This window comes from Ptiloglossa arizonensis, chromosome 2 (genome assembly GCF_051014685.1).
Source record: "Ptiloglossa arizonensis isolate GNS036 chromosome 2, iyPtiAriz1_principal, whole genome shotgun sequence".
NCBI classification, from domain to species: domain Eukaryota; kingdom Metazoa; phylum Arthropoda; class Insecta; order Hymenoptera; family Colletidae; genus Ptiloglossa; species Ptiloglossa arizonensis.
The window spans coordinates 31,964,404-31,977,188 of record NC_135049.1 but is presented as its reverse complement, the minus strand read 5'-3'; the positions used below and the strand labels follow the sequence as shown (position 1 = coordinate 31,977,188).

Sequence of the window (12,785 nt, the reverse complement as noted above, 5' to 3'; positions counted from 1 at the left end):
GTCTTTCGGTTTCTCGTTTCTCCTTCGAAACGATACGACCCCTCGTCTCCGGCGGCCATCTTTCCCCCGCAGAGACGGAATCTCGTTTCCGTCTCCTCGCATCGTCGTTCCTCGAAAGAAGTAGCGTCGCGAATACAGGGACAGGACTTTCGAAGCGTACCGTAACTTTTCGATTCGACGCGCGCGCGAGCCTGCGCTCGCTCGAGACCCGCGTCTGATATTCCACGACGCGAGTAACCTCGCGAGGAAAGTAATCGTACGGTAGTTGGAAACTCTCTGGGTCGTATCTTCGAAGTTGCGTTAAACTCTGCCGGCAAAAGTGTCCCGAGAACGAACGAACGAACGAACGAACGTTCTCCCGACTAGCAGAGTTCCCGGTGTTTCGTACTCGTCCTCGATCGTTCGGATAGCGCGAGTCGAGACCTCTTGGTGGATGTCAAGGGTAAATAATTTTCGGTCTCCCCGTTCAACGAGACGATAGGGTCGAGGCTGAGAACTCGGTAGGCGCGATTCGATGGAATCCAAAAGGGGTGGAGTTTGGCACGGAAATTCCTTCGATTCCGCGATATCTGTCCAACGCTCCAGGCTTGATTTCCGTCGCAGTACGACGTACAAAGTCGCGTGGCGGTTCACCGGCAAAAATTACTCGAGACTAAACGGATCGAACGCGAGGAGAGGTCTGGCTATTCCGAGTCGAACGCTCCTTGGGTATGGATATTTTTAATTGGCGGTGTAAGCGGTAGCGCGTAGCACCACTCTTTCGGTAGTCGGGAACTGGATTCTCTCTGGCGCGTAACTCTTGGTGGCTCTGTTACGATCGTACACGGAGATACGTGTACGCGACGGTATCGCGTCGGGGGTTTACGACTCGTCGACGGGCCGGACGGTCGAAATTCTATTCTTTCGGAACGGTGGTTGGATCGCAACCGGCGACGACCCTCCGCCGCGCGCGTTTCCCAGCGTCGACGGTTAATGGATTCGTCGCGACGCGCGCTGTTTATTCAAATTGGCTGGTTCTCGTCGACCAAGCGGGAGGGCTGGCGGGCTGGCGGGCGGTCGGCCACTTGGCTCCCTGCTGCGGCCTATACCATCCTCTCCTCGCGCTTTATTCCGAGCCGCGGCTGTCGCGAGAATTCCGACCGTAAACGCCGACGCGCTTCCGGACTCGCGCCGCGAGAGACGACGTCTCGAGAGGAGGGAACTAATTATCGGTAATTGCTCGATAATTTCCAACTCGAGTCTAACCGTAAAGGCGAGCGGATTCAGCGAAAACCCGACGCTTCGATATCGATCGACGCCGTCGGTATTCGCCTCTACGACGATAAACCCGCGAAAACGTTGGATACCCGCGTCGAGGACGGAGCTGTTTAGCCAGGTACTCGAGACGTCGATCGATTCGCGACCGGGAGCGATTCGTCCCCCTCTTTAAGACCCAAAGCTCGCGTGGCTCGCGATGTTTCGATCGACGTTTACGTTCGCGCGAGGGAGAGAAAAAGAGATAGAGAGAGAGAGCCGAACGCGCCTCCAAGGAAAGCGTATCGCGGGAGCGTTCGGTGCGTCGCGAGAAAGGAGAGAAGATATCCGCGCGCAATATCGTTTTATCGTTCTCTTCGGCTTCCTTCTGTCGTTCTCTCGCGGGAACACGAGGGAACGCTCCGTGAATAAACCCGCGTACGTATTCGCGTGTTCGGTACGCGATGAAAGAACGAATTTCGCACGCGCGGGTACCTCGAATCGCGGTGTAATCTTATCGGTCGGGAGGCCGCGAGCGCGCTGGCTGCCGGTTGCGGAAGGGTTAATCGGCGAATCGGGCCGAACGGTGCCGCGGCAATTCGAAAACGCGACTTCGACCGGCAAGTTTCAACGAGTTTTCTGGAAATTACACGTAATTAGGGACGAGCGCTCGGCAAAGTTCTCTCGAATTCCCGGTTCGCGGAAACCCCGAACAGAAAGGGCATCGCGCGCCCCGTCTCCGTTTCTCCTCGACGCGGAGCAACGGTGTTCGCGACTCGTCGACCTACTTCCTTCGCCGCGCATACCGCCGCCTCGATCCTGTTTTATTTTCCCGGCAGTCGAGGCATCCGAGCCGCTTCGACGGAATTATTGATCCGCGTCTAGAGACCGCATCGTCCCGATAAACTCGACGCGGAGAGAAACCGTCTACCGCGAACCACGGGGATGTTTTTCCACCGCGTCGAAGATGGCAAATTTAGCGTTCCTCGCTCCTCCCTTTTCCCGGCACGTACCAGAAATAGGGACGAGACCCGCCGATCGCGGGAAACGCACGCGCGACCATACGTGCCCTCGTCCTTCGTTAACCGTCCTACCGCCGACTCTTTCCGTCTCTCTCTCGACGGGAAAGGCTCCCTTTCTGCGGTTTCCGCTCGTACGTCGGGAATAGCGTGCCGCGAAAACTCGATCGCGAGGAGACACGCTCTTTTTCGCGCCAGAGCCGGAGACTCGACTTTCGAATCGTTCGACGAAACAAAACCATCTCCGTTCCAGCGATCCTTCCCTGGTCGAGTCGCGCCAATCTCGAACGGTAAAAGCGAACCGAGAACGAACGTCCTTTCTTCCACCGGAAACCAGAGTTCGGAGTCCTCCGTCCTCGTTCTCGAGGATTCGAAGATATTCCGAGTCTTAAGACTTACTTAAGACTACTATGTTGCACGCGTATCCTTCGAAACGCGATTCTTCCTTGAACTCGTCCCGCTGGAGAACGTCGCCAAAGGACCAGAACCCTTTGCCGAAGGAGGCGACGAGCAACTCGTTCGCACGGCTCGAGTGTTTTCCCTCTTTTAACGACGAAAGACGGAAGCGCGGTTCGCAATTATTTTAATAAACGTCTCCTCGTTAGTCGTGGCTGGAATTGGCACTCGAATCATCGGGACACTCGACGGATACTCGGAGCAAGAAAGAGTCCTCCTCCGCGGACGGAAGCCGAGGAGAAACGGCGTACTGGCCGCGGACTCGAATTCGGCGAAGAAACGATAGGAACAACGCCAAATCGAATTCGCCCTGCCCTTCCGTGCCGCGATAATGATTTTCCGGAACAGGACGCCGCGACCTCCTTTTCTCGCGAAGGAAGACGCGAGCGAGAGAACATCGAACTTTCTCCCGGGTTCGCTCGTCCCGTTTTCCCCGAAGAAACTCTTTGCTCCTGGAACATGTACCCTTTGCGTGCACCGTGAAAGGAAACGCAGCGACGGTACCGTTTTACGTTTCGATTCCAGTCCGGGTACTGTTCGGTTCTGGCGTGAAAAAGCGCACGGTATCCGAGCGGGAAGCACCGCCGAGAGCGACGGAAACCGTGTAGTTCGTGCCGCGAGAGGGTTCGACGAGCGAAGGCGTCCGTAATTGCGTTCCATCTCGTTAAGGTTCGTCGCGCGTTGGCGCCACCCAAAGGACGCGTTAACGAAGCCTCGAGCCGAAGATAAATTTGTAGGCGCGAGGACGCCGAAAGGAGGATTCTTCCGCTTTAGGGGAAGCATTAGCCACCCGTCGGTATGGCCTCGGGCCAGATGAAAACGACGCGAACCTCGTTCTCGAGGGAGCGCTAGATCGCGAAAGAGCTTTTACCGGCTGTCAGAAGAAACGAGCCGACCGAACAGCCAATTTTACGCTCTCACGTACACGTGACCCGGGATTTTTTAACGGACGCGCGGTGGAATTTCACCGCGAACGAAGAACGCGATCACGACGACGAAGACGAACGGTACCGCGTATCGATAATCGTTCTCGAACGTTTCGGTTCCCGTTTCTCGATTTTCGTCGGCGGTGTTCGCGAAGAAAAGCGATCCCACGGTTTCGAGTATAGTATACGTCGCGAGAGATTCGGCGAGTTCGTCGACTCGCCGATAAGACGCAAAGGAGAGAAACGCGGCCGTGGCGAGAGGACGGACGACGGTTCTTGAAATATGCAAACGGCTTGGGCAACGCTCTCGAAAAGCACGTCCGCGTCCAACGAGTCTCGAACGATCTTCGCGGCAGGAACGCGAGACGTTTTTCATAATTTATCGCGCGCGACGAGTTTTACGTTCCGCGCGGGCGTGACGCGCGACGGAATACGTACGTGCATCGATTGGTCGCCTATACGAAAAACCGGCCGTCCCGACGATGGAAAAGTCCACCGTGACGAGATCTTCGCGCGAAACGAAACGAGGAAGGCGAGTTTCGAACTCGGTCTCCGTCTCTCTCTCTCTCTCTCTCTCTCTCTTTCTCTCTCTCGTTCCCTCGATGTAATTTAATTAACGCTTCCGGCGAAAAACAAAGCGGCGGAAAAGCTCCTCCTTTCCGCGCTTATTCATTGTAGTCTCGTCTCGGGAATATTCCTGAACGCTTCCTCGCCCTCGATTCTTTCTCTTTTTTTTATCTCGAGCACGGTTCATCTTGGAGGATCGAGCGCGGCGAAGCTTTTACCGGAAAACTAGGCGGAAAAACGAAGGAACGAACGAAGAGAGCCCGTGGAAACCCGTGGACCGGAGTCCGGCCGCGAGTGGGAAATAGAATCTCGAAACTCGAACCTCGGGGCTCCGTGGAAGAGTACGGAAAGAGACCCCCCGCGAGCTTCTCGAGAATTAAACTTTCTCGTTCCTCGCACTTCCGTTCCTCGGTTCTTCGCGAACGTATTCTCGAACGGAGTTCGACGTTTACACGGAGGAGGGAAACCTCGGGATCTCCGCGAGTCGCCGGAGCGCCTTCGAACTTTCGAATTTCAGGGCGACGCGACGCTTCGGAACTGCGATGAAAGAGGCCACGGGCGAGAAACGAGCGCGCCGCACCGCGCCGCGCCACGGAACGGATATTCGACAAGGTTTTCCCACGAATCGTGCCGAAAAAAGAACACGGTTGCCTCGAATATCTTTCGCTCGGTCGAGTCTCTCTCGCGAGGCGGCTTATTACCGGTATTTTCTACCGGGTTGAGCTCGAGTCGGGCCAAACGAACGAAAGCATTCCGCGAAGGTAGAGCGCGGAAGGACGAGGGAAACTTTCCACCGAGCTACTCGAGGAGAACTCGCTGCGAACGATCCTCTCTTTTGTTTCTGCCGCGCGAGAGAAATAAAATCGATCTCCGGTTCGATGGGCGCGATAAACCGCAACCTCTCGAACGTTCGGGCTCCTCGAACCTGGATCGTTCGATCGTACAACTTTCTTCGGAAAGAAAGGAGAGTACAACGAAACAACTTTCGGTATCTTCGCGGTCCCTTCGGTGGTTGCTAGCGATCGCGAGGGTCGATCAACGTCGAGAGTCGAGTTCCGCGGAGATCTCTTTCGCGAAGGTCTACGTCGATTGCGCGCGAAACTCGAGAAGAGACGACGCAATTCCGCGGAACTAACCCTACCGTTCGAGTTAACCTACGAGGGAGCAACGCGGAGGGATTATCTTTGTGCCATTAGCTTTTGACGCGACACCGGAACCCGGTGACTCGCCCATTTGCATAGATCGGCAAAGTCGGCTCGAACGAGCCGTTCGAGCGTGCAAACGCCTCTGGATCCGTTTCGGGCGTCTCGAGCGTCTCGGGCGTCGTTAGCACCGATCGATCCTCGATACCGTTCACCGGCGAAATCGAATCAGGGTACACGGGTTTCGCGTAACTCGCGAAGGGAGAAGAAGCGCGGTTGGTTGCAACAGTCGAAGCGAAGGAATCTCGCTCCGTTCTGTTTGAACAACGATCACGCGATCGAGTACGCAACGCGTAATCGAGAACGATCACGAGGGACAATCGTGGCGACTGTTGCGAGATTTCGTCGGCTCGTGACTCTCTTCGTCGGAGCGACGTACTCGCGTGTCGCGTGACCGATGCTCGTTTAGCGGTATTCGATGAAACATCGAAACGCACGGTACGCGTATTTGTCGCGAACGCGAAGAGAACGGATCGCGGATCAAGCTCACGGTCAAGATCGTTTTCCCGTTTAGCTGCACCCAGAACGACCGACCGACCGGTCTACCTCGTGGCGGGTACTCGCTAACGAGAAGGGACAAGGTGCGCCGCGTTTTCCCGTCTCGGTTCTCCAAAGAGCCGAATCGCGGAGCTGCGCAAAAACCGTCAGTTCGGAATCGGGGATAGTATCTCGTGCTCGCGATAGATCTTACACGGTAAGCGCGTTCGCGGTTGCGCAATGACGATCGTCAGATATAATTCCGGTAAATAGAACTTGTTTTCGAAGAAGGTAAGAGAAGAAACTACTCCTCCTCTTGTCCGATAGTCGATCGATCGACGATACCGAGCGCGCGATCGCGGGTTCAGTTCTATTTTCGCGGTTCTTCGCGGTTCTTCGCGCTTCCAACTGCGTTTACATCCGTGACAAATAACGATCGTACACGATAACGCGACACGAGGAGACGAGGAATCGCTTTCGGTTATCTTATCGCGGAAAAATAAAATCTCGTGGAACCATCATCCATCCCGGCTGGCTACAGAGTTTGCTCCGGGATTAACCTCTCATCGGCGCTTTTCCTCGATTTCGAAATTTTCCCGGAACACGGAGTGTTCGATCGACGGGAAAGATACGGAAAGACCGCGTCGATCGTCCGCGGGCGTCCGAAGTCGTCGAGAGTTCCGTACCACCGGTCTCCCCGATCGATCGATTCCGGTGATTTCGATACGCGGGCACGGTCGAAGACGCCGCGTGTACATCGATATCGGGTAACCGGCATGTGCGCGACTACGCTTTGAACCCGTTGACCGAAACGTCGGACCGCAACAATTGAATCGTTTGACCCGTTTTTATTGGCAATGTTGCACGTCCGCGAATGGGAAGCGCGCCAGTGAACGAAGGAACGCTGGCTGGTACGCAGTTTCGCGGCACGTATCGGAAAACTCGCCGTCGCTGATCGTCGCGCGAACCTTTCCATTCGACGAGCGATCATCGTCGACGGTGAGAAACGCGCGAGAAATCGGTCGAGACACGACCGAATCGTATCGCGATCCCGTAACCGAACGACCCGACCCCGTGCAGCGTCGGACTGAGGAACGACGGACCTCGTCGATCGATCGATCGACCGACCGAGTGACCGACCGATCGATTCCTCCCAGCGAAGATGACGGATGGAAGGACCCGCGCCAAAATCCCAACGATAAGCGGTGAGAATTACGAAACTATTTCCACGGCCACCGTTCGTTTGCGCGCTAGGTTTCCACCAAGCGACGCTCTCCAACGGTTTCGATCGTTCTCTACCGCGACAACGCGCTCTCCGTAGTATAATTTATGTATATGCGTCTCCCGGTAAATATAATTCAATTCGCGCGAACGCGGTCGTCGATTGCATCAACGAATCGCTTCGTTTCAGCGTTCCGAGGCGCGAACGCGAACGATCTTTATCCGGTGCTCTTTACGATCGATTATCGCCACTCTTTCTTTTTTCATTTCTTATCGCCGTATTAACCGCTTATTATATATCCCGCGGTACTTTGTAATTTTTCCCTCTTCGCGTCCTCGAGTGGTACACCGCGGCACCTTATTCCGTATTTTTATCGAGGGGTTCTCTTTCCGTTGTTAACGATAAATAACCGGGAGCGTTGCGCGACGCGAGTCGCTCGTTTTGCGTTCGCTTTCGCGTCAAGTTTCACGTAATTTTCAGCGAGATGCGACAACGTCGACGTTGACGGGGCCGGAGCTGCGGAACTCGAAAACGCGATCTCGGAGGCAGGTCAGTCGTGCAGCTCGATCGCGCACCGTCGGTGGAAGGAACGACGATCCACGGACGCGACGATCCAGTTCTAGAGAACGATCGCCGAACTAGAAAACGACGCTCGGTGGTTCGGCCCCGGGACGAGATCGGATCGATGGGGACGGAATCGGTGACGCAAGTTTTCGAATTCGAGATTTCGACGGCGAGCGTTCGCGGGGGAAAGAAAACGAGCGAGAAAAACGAAATCGAAGAGAACGGACGCGTTTTCGAAGGAGTTCGCTTCCACCGACCACGCTGATCGCGTCTTCTCTCGAGACGACGAGCCACCCGGACGATGAAAATTTTCTGTATTCCCGCGTTCGTCTATCGCAGGCTACGGAACGTTGAACGTGCTCCTGCTGATCGCAGCTCTGCCCGCCGCTTGGGCCGGAATCTTCGACACGACCACGAGCGCGTTCGTCTTGGCTTCCGCCGAGTGCGACCTGCAACTCACCTTCTTCCGCAAAGGCGTTCTGGTGGCGATTCCGTTCGTAGGTAGAGTATTCGAGGAGCCACGTGCCCAACGCGTGTTTTCAGTTTTCTCCGGTTTCGAGTCGTCGCACAGGGACGGGCAAAATTCGCGGTACTTACCGAGAGGACGATTTGCACGAACAAATCGGCAAGAATGTTTTTCCGCGGATGCTTCGTTCTCGAAGCGATTTCGCTGATTACGATATCCGTTTCCATTCGATTAAATTTATACAACGAGAGAAGAAGAACGCGTCGATCCGATTTCTCGGCTCGTGCCGCGAATGTTCGCCCAGCTCGTGCGTTCTCGCTACTTCGCGTTCGCTTCGAACGTGCACAGGCATGTCGCTGACCAGTTTCGTGTGGGACTACGCGACGCCGTACGTCGGGGCGAGGAATCTGTTCGTGGTCGGGCTCCTGGTGGACACGATTCTGAACGTGCTCTGCACCGTCGTCGACTCGTACTACGCGTTCCTGGCGATCAAATTTCTGAGCGGCGTTCTGTGAGTATCCCGCATTTCGCGATGCGTTTCAATCACGAGACGCGCGTATACGCGTGATTTTCAGCGTCGGAGGACCGTTCGCGATGGTGGCGACGTACTTGTCCGAATTCCACTCGGCTCGTTACAAGGCGAGGTTCGCCAGGTGGGCAGGACTCGTCCTGAACGCGGGTATCATCGTCCCGGCGGGTAAGATTCTCGGCGCAATCGTTCGCCTTGGAGTTCGCTCCTCTAAGATCCAGGTGTACGTTCGTTCGCAGTGCTGGCGTTCCTGATCCTGCCCGTGCCTTGGACGGTCGAGGTGTTCGATCGACGATACAACGAGTGGCGAATCTATCTGCTGTTCTGCGCGATCGTTCCGTTGATCGGTATCGCGACGACCAGCGCGCTGCCCCACTCGCCCAAGTACCTCGTGGAGATCGGCAGGCCCGAGCAAGCTTTGCAGTTGCTGCGAACCATGTACTCCGTCAACAGGTGGAAGCCGGCCGATACGTTTCCGGTAAGACGCGAATTCGTCGGGCGATCGATCGATCGAACGGTCGTCACAGCGGCGGCGAGAAATCAAAGTTTCTCGAGCGTTCGTCGAGCGCCTCGTCTCGCCTCGCCTCGCCTCGCCTCGCCTCGCCTCGCCCCGTATCGAGAGAAGTTTGACGAGCAGTGACGGGAAACGATTCCATAACTCGCGCGGTAACATGAATTTTTCAAACGCGAGCGATTCCCGGCGCTCCGCGGAACGCGCTCGTGGAGGGGCCCGACGAACGACGCGGTTGACCTTCGATCGATTATCGCTACCGCGCGCCCGTTTCCGCGACTTTTTCGAAACGCGGAAATTTCCTCGCGGTGTCGCGAGCTCCTCGTTCCGCGAAACGTACGAGCGCGAGATACGCGGGGATTTTATTCGAGGTGGGCCGAGCCAGATCCGCGCGAGACAGGGTGGTCTCGCGCGAGCCGGAAACGGGACGATGGAGCGGCGAATAGTATTTCGCGGGAAATAGAACGTTTCGAGATAGGAGAAGGACGGGGAGCGTCGAACGTATAATTCACTCGGGGATTCTAGGCGGCGTCGCTCGCATTGTTCGTACTGTTTTCGTTCCAGATAAAAAAGCTCCTCGCGCGGCAGAACGCGCAGCTATCGCGGCGGTCCTTGTTCAAGGAGAGTGCCGAAAAAATACGACTCGCCCGGTACAACGCGAAACAGCTATTCTCCGGGCCGTATCTGCGCACCGTTTCTCTGCTGAGTTTCCTACAATTTGGCAGCATGCTGGCGTAAGTTAACCGCGGGACGAATCGGCTCGACCGAACGCGATCACCGTCCGATGTCGCGCGATCCTTCCACGATCCGTTTCGTTCGCGTAGATTCAACACGATGAGACTCTGGGTCCCGCACCTCTTTATGATTCTGAGCAATTTCGACGCCGAGAGGTGGACCGAGGATCGGGCGCCGACCATGAGCGAGATGTTGGACGCGCGAAGGACCCTCCCGGGCAGAGATTACCTCGGCTGCCCGGATTTCTACGACGTTTGCATGACGGTGAGGAGTTCGCGGCCACCGCGTCCTTCGCGACGCGAGCAATCGAGCCATCGTGCCAACGCGCTCGCCGCTCGAGCGTTACGGATATTTATCGCTCGCCGCGGCGAACGCTCGAACGTCGGAGCCAAGTTGGCGGTGAAACCGAGCGCGGAAGGACGCGGAGCGGGACCAATTTGCAAACATTGTTCGAAGAATCGTTTCCCTTTCAGTGGACGATCAACGCGCCGGTCTACCAAAAGTCCGCCATGATCGCTACGGCGGCGGTCGCCGCTGGATTCTTCGGTGGGATCGTTGCCACCACCGCGCTTCGAAAGAAGATACTGTTGCGTAAGCTTTTCCGAGACCCTCTTTCGCGTTCGATGTTTCTCTCGTCGAACGTTCACGAGCGTTGGAACGATTTCGAGCGACGAGTCGAACATCGATCGTCCGACAGTGTCCGTTTCCTCTTTCCTCGACGCACGCCGCGCTTGTTGCAGTCGCCGGTTTCCTCGTATCGCTGGTGAGCTGTTTCGGAGCGAACTGGGCGCAAGCTCCGCTCTATATGCTGCTGCTGTGTATCGCCGTTATCGTCACGACGAGAGTAACGGGTAATATCGTCATCGCCGTGAACACCGACGTAATTCCTACCCCGTTAAGGTAATTCCTCCCTCGCGATACGGACTCGTAGCCGTACACGCGCACACCGCACACCGCACACCCACACACCCGCTCCCCGTCCTCTTTCCACCGTCTCGGTCCTCCGAGTGCGTCGCTTCCCGCGAACCGTCTAATCGGAGCGAACATCTTTCTAATTCTTTTCCACGATGCGCCGTTACGCGTCGAACCGCGAGGGAAATTTCTCTCGCGTCTCGCCTTAACCGCGCGCATCTTCGAACACAGATCCACCGGTCTTAGCGTCCTGACGACCGTTGGGAACCTCGGAGCCGTTCTAGGAAATTTAATTTTTTCCGCGCTATTGGACTTGGACAGCGTCGCCGCTTTCGCGGGCATGGGTTGCCTGTTGCTCGGTAAGTCCTCGCAAAATTCGGACCAGGGACTCGCACCGAACGCGCGTCCGTGAAACTCAATCCGCGTGTACAGCCGTCGTATCGGCTGGACGAGAAGCGGAAGAAACGGAAATAATTTCGGTCCTCGAGTCCCTGATCCTGGCCCTCGATGCTCCTCGCAAGACGTACGATCACGCCAGCTTCCTCTGTTCAGTCTGTTTCTGCCTGTCCTTCTTCCAACCGGAACCCGTGAAGCCGAGTTCCTCGCCGAAATCTCTCGGATCGGCCTAGCGCGTGACGCGCCAACCAACCGGACGAGAATAACCGCACGGCTGAAACACGCGGGAACGACTCGCGGTCTCCCGTTCAAAGTATCCTGGAACCTGTCACGGATCGGAGGATACCGCATCCTGTTCGCGAGCTCCTCGTAACGCCGGAACGAACGTGTCGCTGGAACGCCCGACGTTTCCCGATACGTTTCTCGCGTCCCGTCGATGCGGACATTTTAATTAATTTTTACCTAATTTACTAGAAATATATTTTTTTAACTGTAAAACCACGCCGACTCGTCTTTCCGTTCTCCGATCCCTGCTACTTTCGCTCTCTACGAACGACACGGATATCGACCATCCGTCTTTCCCGGTTCCCCTTGAATTTTACATTTTCGGAGTGTTTGGCTTTTTCGCGAGACTCGCGGCACGGTAGCCCGTTAGGTCCGTTGATAACCAGCTCGTTCGAAAGGAGCGTCAAAGAAAATCTAATTAACGCCCGTGCGTCGGTTTGCGGAACGTTAATAATGCGGTTACAGCGATAAACGAACCACGGCTATTCGATGCGGAGCTCGTTGCGCAAGGCGAATCGCTGTATCGGAATCGAAGGCTACGTTCAACGATGCTCGATTAACTTTGCGCCAACGCGAAAAGATAATGCACCGTGTCACAGTGTCAATTGCTCGGTCTTCGAAACGTACGAGATATTTTTAACAACCCCTGCGCTCATCGGTGGTGGACCACGTTAGCGGAAGATTTAGCTGCTCTATAAATAATTTCATACGTTCGATACGCAACGCCAACCATTCAACGAACGCGGTTCTCATCGATTGGTAAAATAAATTCTAAAATTAGTAAACGTTCCGTTGAGAAAAGAAAACGGAAATTGTTCGATCGGTAATCGATTCGAGTCGGCGTTGCGGGTAATTGCGAATCGACGTTCCTCCTACAGGAGACATCAATTTTGGCCCTCGTTGAAGCAATCCGGTGCAAAAGAAATCGCTCTTTATTTGCGTCGCGTCGCGTCGCGTCGCCTCTCTCCCAATTTTGCCTCGTTTTGTTCGACGATGTAATTGCTCGGAAGAACTAAACGAGGAGATCGAAGGAACTTTGATTCCTTCTGTCTCCTCGGTTCAGCGATCTCGATCGTAACGCGAATAAAGGGAAACCGATAATAGTTTCTTTTTATTCGGATATAAAGGAAATATTCGGCACTGATCGGCCGTTCCTCGTTAAAATGTAGGGTTAGTAATTAGAAAATAGGTGTTTCGGAATAATTTCATTTTGCCGCGAGTGGAGCTGTAACTTTGAAAATATTCTTGTTTACGCGAAGTTTAAATGTTTCGAGTTCCATCTGCG

At 55.3% G+C, this 12,785-nt stretch overlaps 1 protein-coding gene across 4 annotated transcripts; it reads left to right on the top strand.

The window, feature by feature from the left end:
• The first annotated feature begins 6,048 nt into the window (after positions 1-6,048).
• LOC143143416 (putative niacin/nicotinamide transporter NiaP) lies at positions 6,049-11,716 on the top strand. Of its 4 annotated transcripts, none has more exons than XR_012991130.1 (12): positions 6,049-7,085; positions 7,583-7,651; positions 8,006-8,167; positions 8,481-8,643; positions 8,708-8,829; positions 8,901-9,139; positions 9,737-9,906; positions 9,997-10,171; positions 10,381-10,498; positions 10,648-10,758; positions 11,051-11,178; positions 11,372-11,716. XR_012991130.1 is itself a non-coding variant. In XM_076304604.1 (12 exons), the coding sequence occupies exons 1-12, from the start codon at positions 7,043-7,045 to the stop codon at positions 11,446-11,448; spliced, it is 1,626 nt and encodes a 541-aa protein (XP_076160719.1). In that variant the 5' UTR covers positions 6,052-7,042; the 3' UTR covers positions 11,449-11,716. The 4 variants fall into 4 exon arrangements, 3 of the variants coding, with proteins under 3 accessions (XP_076160719.1, XP_076160720.1, XP_076160721.1); XM_076304604.1 differs by having other exon boundaries at positions 6,052-7,085; positions 10,648-10,807; XM_076304605.1 differs by lacking the exons at positions 6,049-7,085; positions 7,583-7,651 and having other exon boundaries at positions 7,658-8,167.
• The last annotated feature ends 1,069 nt before the right edge of the window (positions 11,717-12,785 follow it).

Coding starts and splice junctions, on each gene's coding strand:
- LOC143143416 (XM_076304604.1), top strand. CDS start 7,043: ATGACGGATGGAAGGACCCGCGCCAAAATCCCAACGATAAGCG. Junction 7,652..8,005: donor AAACGCGATCTCGGAGGCAG/GTCAGTCGTGCA, acceptor CGTCTATCGCAG/GCTACGGAACGTTGAACGTG. Junction 8,830..8,900: donor GGGTATCATCGTCCCGGCGG/GTAAGATTCTCG, acceptor GTTCGTTCGCAG/TGCTGGCGTTCCTGATCCTG.